Here is a 6,501-nt window from a genome sequence, read left to right on the forward strand (position 1 = left end):
ACCAGAAAGGGACTGAAAGGGTAGTGTGAGGGCTTATTGACTCCTTTGTACACACGTCATTTGGGAGATATTGGAGAACTTTGGGAAGGGGAGAGTCATAATCTGATACACATTTAAATTTTTTATTTTATGTATATGAATGCTTTGCCTGCATGTATGTAAGTGTACCATGTGCATGCAGTGCTTGTGGAGGCCAGAAAAGGATGTTGGATCCGCTGGAACTGGAGTTACAGCCAGTTGTTAGTGGGAACTGAACCCAGTTCCTCTGCAAGAGCAGCCAGTGCTCTTAACCGCTGAGTCATTTCTACCTACATTAAAAAAAAAAACTTAATGTCTATGAGTATTTTACCTGTATGTAGGTAAGCGCATCCATGTCATACAATGCCAGTCAAGATGCCAGAAGAGGCTATCAGATCTCGTGGAACTGGAGTTATGGACAGCTGTTAGCCACCTTGTGGGTGCTGGGAACCAAACCTTGGTCCTCTGGAAGAACAGCAAATGCTCCTAATCACTGAGCTATCTCTCCAACCAGTTATACATATTTTTATATGTAGGATAGCATAACAAAATTTACCATTTCAGAGCTGGAAATGTAACTCAGTGGTGGAGTGTTTGCCTAGCACAATGACAGGTTAAATACCATAATACAAAAAGAAATCTTACCTATTTTTGGTTTGATGGTTCATGAACGAAATCAGTTCAGCAGTGTTATGTGTATTTACATTGCTCTGTAATGTGGCTGTCACCGTCATTCATCTCCAGAACTTTTTTGGCTTCCCAAGCTGAAGCTCTGTACCCTATGTTCTATTTTCCCCGAGCCCTTAGTAACCACAATTCTTTTATGAATTTTACTACTTTACCTCTCTTAAATGTATAATCTAATAGTTATTCTTTTGTGCCTGGCTTCACTTAGCATGCCTTTCAAGATTTGTTCATGTTATATGTCAGAATTTCCTCCTTTTTAAGGTTGAATAATAGTCCATTAGGAGCACATTACATATTTTATTTATCCATTCATCCAGCAATGGACCTTTAGATTTCCTCCATGTTTTGATTATTGTGAGTGATGTTTCTGTGAACATGGGTGTTCAACCATCTGTTCAAGTTCCATTTTTAGTTCTTTGGGGTATATGCCAATGGCTGGATCATATAGTAATTCTGTTTAATTTTTTGAGAAAATGCTGTATCACAAAAAAAGTTGTGCCATTTTCATATTCTCACAGTTTGTTTTTTGTTGTTTTACTAGCAAGACAAATTAAAACTAGATTTAGGGAGGGCCAAAGTGGATAGAGGCTATACCAGTTAAAAGGCTCTTGGGGGCTGGACATGGTGGCACACACCTTTAATCCCAGCACTCGGGAGGCAGAGGCAGGAGGATCTCTGTGAGTTCAAGGCCAGCCTGGTCTACACAGTGAGTTCCAGGACAGCTGGGGCTACAGGGAGACCCTGTCTCAAAAAGACCAAAAAAAAAGAAAGAAAAAGAAAAAGGCTCTTAGGACTGGAGAGACAGCTCAGTAGTTAAAGAACACTGGCTGCTTTTACAGAAGACCTGGATTCAATTCTCAGAACCCACGTGACAGCTAACAACCCTCCATAACTCCAGTTTCAGGGGATCCAACACCCTCTTCTGACCTCTGAGGGCGCTGCATAAGATGGGTGCATTTACATTCATGCAGGCATAACATAAACATACACATAAAATTATATATATATATATATATATATATTTTTTTTTTAAAGAGCCTCTTAAAGTCGGGAGGGCATGGTGTCCTGAAAGCCACTAGAAGAATGCTTTTGGGAAAGGAGGAAATGGTCAACTGAGTCATGTAAGGCATTGCCGGTTTAATTACGAGGATTATTAAAAATCGGCCATTGCCCTTGAGGACCTTAACAAAACCTACTTCAATGAATTGTGAGGCAAAAACATGACTGAAAATAATTCAATAGATACTGAAAGAAGCAGGAGACAGTAACAATTCAGGCGTTTTGATGTGTGGTGCCAAAAGAGGGTCAGTTTTTAAGCCAGGCATGGTGGCATACACCTGTTATCCTAGCACTGGAGAAGCTGAGGCAGGAAAATAGTTAAAAGCCAGCTTGACTACACAGCAAGATCCAAGCTGGTCCTGGCTCCATAGCAAGACCCTTTTTCATGAAAACAAAGTAAAAAGATTGGGTTTTGTTTATCTTTAAGACAGGAGAAACCATATATATATGAATACTCTCTTTTTAAAGACACATAGGGCCGCATGGGGCAATCAGGGGGAGAATTACTATTTGGTAGACAGGGATAAAGGGGCGGGGTTGACCTGAGCTTTAAGTTCATGCTTTAGGAGAGAAGGCAAAGTACAGCGGAAGCGGGTGTGAGGCCTGATGGAGGCGGGATCTACAGAATTCCCCGCTCCAACTCCATAGAGCTCAATCTCTCTCTTTTAATCGGTCTCTGGTCTCCTCCAGCTCATGTTGTGTTAAGCTGGGCAACCGAGAACTGTGATTACTGAATACATATCGGCCTCTCCACTCGGTACTGGAGGTCCATTAGAGGGTGGCCCCAAGTAGCCTTTGAAGTTTCCTCACAACCCTCCAAGCTCGGGCCGGGAGCCCTGCAATCTGAGAGTGGAATGAGCACTAACAGACCCGGAGCGGCAGCTACGCAGCGGGTTTCACAAAAGGCGGCGGTCCCAGCCCTGTGTTCGAGGAGCTCCGCGTTCGAGCCACCCCACCCCCACCCCCGCCCCCGCCCATTCTGCCTTCTACTTCCGGTTGGCAGTTCAGCAAACCGGCTGATCGTGGTCCAGAGAGGCCACCGTAGGTGCCGTCAGGCGCGACCGAGGAAGATTCGAGGTTGGTAGGGGCGGAACCCAAAGGCAGTCTTGAAGAACGATTGGATCGAGAGATCGGAGGCGGAGTCTAGAACCGAGCTGGGGACTCAGATTGGACAGAGCTCTGGGAAGCGGGGCCTAGTGACGGAAGGGGCGGGCACTGAGCGGAGGGCGGTCCCTGGGCGAAGATTGGGCCGCGCGCTCGGGGGCGGGGCCTGAGGGGGCGGGGCCGTGTCGGAAGTCAAAGGTCGGTAAATAGTGATGATGTCATGCAGGCAACATGGCGGAAGGGTGAGCTCGTCACTCTGCTTCCTGGCGTCCGGGCCTGGAGCCTCCTGGGGTTGGGGCACGGAGCCAGGGTCGCCGTGGAGGACCGGACCACGCACGGGCGTGGATGAATCCGGAAGGGCTGGGTGGAGCCGCCGGGAGAGGGGGCAGGAGGCGGCCCGTGGAGCCGCAGCTCCAGGAGCAGCACTGTGGGTCCGTGGTGGGTTGGAGTCCCACGGCCCACCGCAAACTGTGTTTTGTCTTCTGCAGGGAGGACGTGGGGTGGTGGCGGAGCTGGCTGCAGCAGAGCTACCAGACAGTCAAAGAGAAGGTAAGCCAGCACCCTTCTGCCCTCGGCGGGGTTCCCTCCTGGCCATTAGGTCCAGACAGCCGTGCCTGACTTTTTCCAATCCCTTTGAGGCCATCAGTTAAAGAACTCGAGGGAAAAGGATTCCGGGAATGAGAAAAAAAAAAAGCTTACTCATAACCCATTCGAATATTACACTATCTGACAGCCACCAGTCTCTGACAGGTCGGGAGGGTACAGACCTTAGCCAGATAGACAGTCTTGAGCCTCACCAAGCTCAACCTGGAGAGGAGGCAGTCATTAACCAAACAAAAAAGTTACTGTTGTATATACTGGGAAAGGAAGTACCTAACATCTGTCTTGGCTAGACACATGCCAAAGAAGATGTAGCAAATACAAAAACAAGAACCCAGGCCAGAGAGGAGGATCATTCGCACACACTGGTACCTGATAAATGTTGAGTGAGGGGTTTGCAAATGGGAGTAGAGAGGTTGATGGCCAGAGAGGGGAGACTTTGAAATGTCTGGCTAAGTGATTTCTTGTGGCCTAAATAATGAATGCTTGGTCCTGACAGTGGGCAGTACCCTGGATGTTCTTGTTCTAGCCCGTGTTTGTTAGTTAAAACCAGCACTACTAACTTGTGGAAAAACTAATTACTATGTACCTCAAGCGAGATGATCCCTGCTTCAGGGCAGACTCGAGACTTCTGGTCTCAAATCAGCCCCCTGCGTTGGGAGCATTTTTTCTTCCCTTGGCCTGTGCACTTCTGGACTGCTGCTCAGCTACAGCCCAGCACATCTGAGAATTCACTGAGCTGTTTATTTCCTTGAAGACTAAAGAAGGAAGATGTCACTATAAGGTTTGACATGAGACTCCCCCCGACACACACAAGTAGCTCGTTTCCTGCTAAGCAGTTTCTAGAAGGATAGTGTGGCATTCATTCAGGTGGTTCACAAGGGCTTCCTGTGTGTTTCAGGGTTGCTCTTACCATAGCTCATGGAAAATAGCTGGTCAGCCTTCCATCTTTGTTCTTGGGGAATTCCCAGTTTGAAGCAAATGGTGAAAGGTGGTGTCACTGCTGTGTTGCATTAGAAGACATTTAATCTCTCTCTCTTAGTTATTTGCTCTTATTGGAATGTAGGCAAGTTATTTGACCTCCCTAGGCCTCATATCCTCAACTGTAAAGTGAAATAATAACACCTAAGTGGGATCATCATCAGGATTAAATGAAAATATATGTGAAGCATTAAGGGCAGTACCTAGCACTATAAGTACCACATAAGCTGCTTTTATTAAGTGCTGAGGGTGATGGAGAAACTTAGTCACCAGTACCAGTCCATTTTTTCCTTCTGTTTTTTTCTTGGTCTTCTGGTACTTCAATTGTCCCACTTCCCATCCTGGTTCTATTTGGATGACTGCCTTCCTTGCTCCCTTAGCAGACTAAAGGAGCCTACAACTCTGTTGAGGCTTGCCTTTCCTGTGCCTCATCTCTCCTAGGCATCTTCCTGTACATTTATGCACCCACCTGTGTACATGTGCACAGTACAACAGAAGGGCACATTTGCTCCTTATTGCCACCAGATTCCCTAATCTCATTGGGGCAGAGCACTCCCCAACAAACCTTTTCTCATTTGTTTCTCTTTCCCTTGACTTCAGAAACACTTCCCTCAAGGCCTTATTCTGCAGCCTCACATAATTTTAGAGTAGGAAGTCAACAAGCTTGATCTAGGTTAACTCCCTCCCCACCCTTGAAGCCTGTACACTTATCTGTGGTCACACTCAGCTTCACACTTGCCAGCATTGGGTGGATTTTAGCCCTTATCTCTCTGACGTCCCTGCAGCATTTGGCACTAACAGTTACTCCCTTTTTCTTGAAACTTCACTTTTGACTCTTGTGACATAATTATCTCTCAGTTCTCCATATGCTTCTTCAGATTTCCTTGTCCTTGTTGCGCTCCTGTTCCTCTGCCTGCCCTCTGGCTGTAGGGTTCTGGGGTGCTTTGCCCTTAGCTCACCGCTGTGTTCACTCTTCAGATTTCATCCTGATCTTCTCCCCTTCGTGTTAAAGAGATTTCTGTTTCTTTTCCCTGAGCTATGGCCTTTAAGGATACCTCTTGCTGGATTACAATCCCAGATATCCCATGATCTCCTTGGAGCCCGCATGCCTTCCTGGTTAGCTTTCGTTGTCAACCTGACACATCTAGGGAGAGGGACCCTCAATTGGGGAATTCTTTAGGTTTGGTCTGTAGGTATAACTGTGAGACATTGTCTTGATTGTTGAGTGATGTGGGAGGCCCCAGTGCACTGTGAGTAGTGCCACCTCTGGGCAGGTTGTCCTGGGTTATATAAGAAAGCAGACTGAGCATAGGCCAGAGGAGCAAGCCAGTAAACAGCATTCCTCTGTGATCTATGCTTCAGTTCCTTCCTCCAGGTTCCTCCTCTGTGTTCCTACCTGACTTCCCTCAAAGGTGGACTGTCACTTGGAAGTTTAAGATGCAATAAACACTTTCCAAGTTGCTTTTGGTCAGTGTTTTATCACAGCTACAGAAACCAAATTAAGACAATGCCCAAAACTCTTAAGAACTTACTCTTCTATATTTTCTCACTTGGTTGACAGCACTAAATCTTTCCAATCACCTATTTTAGCAGCTCTTCCTTGATTCTTTGCCCTCAGTCAGCATATCTATTTAACCATCAAATCCACTTTTTCCCCCTAGTACTTCTTGTTTTATACTTTTAAGAGAGTCTTACTGCAGGGTATGGTGGTACACGCCTTGAATCCCAGCATTTGGGAGGCAGAGCCCAGCAAATCTCTGACTTTGAGGCCAGCTGGGGCTGTAGGGAGACCCTGTCTCAAAAAGACCAAAAAAAAAAGAGTCTGGCCAGGTCTCCCAGACTGTCCTTGAACTCATGATCCTCTGCCTCAGCCTTTTGCCTAGCATTTCTTTTCCTTTTTTTAAAGATTGATGTATTAGGCATGGTGGCGCACGCCTTTAATCCCAGCACTTGGGAGGCAGAGGCAGGCGGATCTTTGTGCGTTTGAGGCCAGCCTGGTCTACATAGTGAGTTCCAGGCCAGCTAGGGCTACAAGGAGACCCTGTCTCAAAA

The 6,501-nt window shown here is 46.6% G+C and overlaps 1 protein-coding gene across 1 annotated transcript in view; it reads left to right on the plus strand.

Annotated features, from left to right (window-relative positions):
* Positions 1-3,070: 3,070 nt before the first annotated feature.
* The window catches only part of Bsdc1 (BSD domain containing 1), a gene marked incomplete in the record, with an annotated part of 28,897 nt that continues 25,466 nt past the window's right edge, over positions 3,071-6,501 (plus strand). Inside the window, 2 exon segments of the mRNA XM_017801970.2 lie at positions 3,071-3,110; positions 3,357-3,417. Of these exon segments, the coding sequence (XP_017657459.1) occupies positions 3,100-3,110; positions 3,357-3,417 (72 nt within the window).

This window comes from Nannospalax galili, unplaced genomic scaffold (assembly GCF_000622305.1).
Source record: "Nannospalax galili isolate Female #2095 unplaced genomic scaffold, S.galili_v1.0 scaffold111, whole genome shotgun sequence".
In the NCBI taxonomy this organism is placed as follows: Eukaryota; Metazoa; Chordata; class Mammalia; order Rodentia; family Spalacidae; genus Nannospalax; species Nannospalax galili.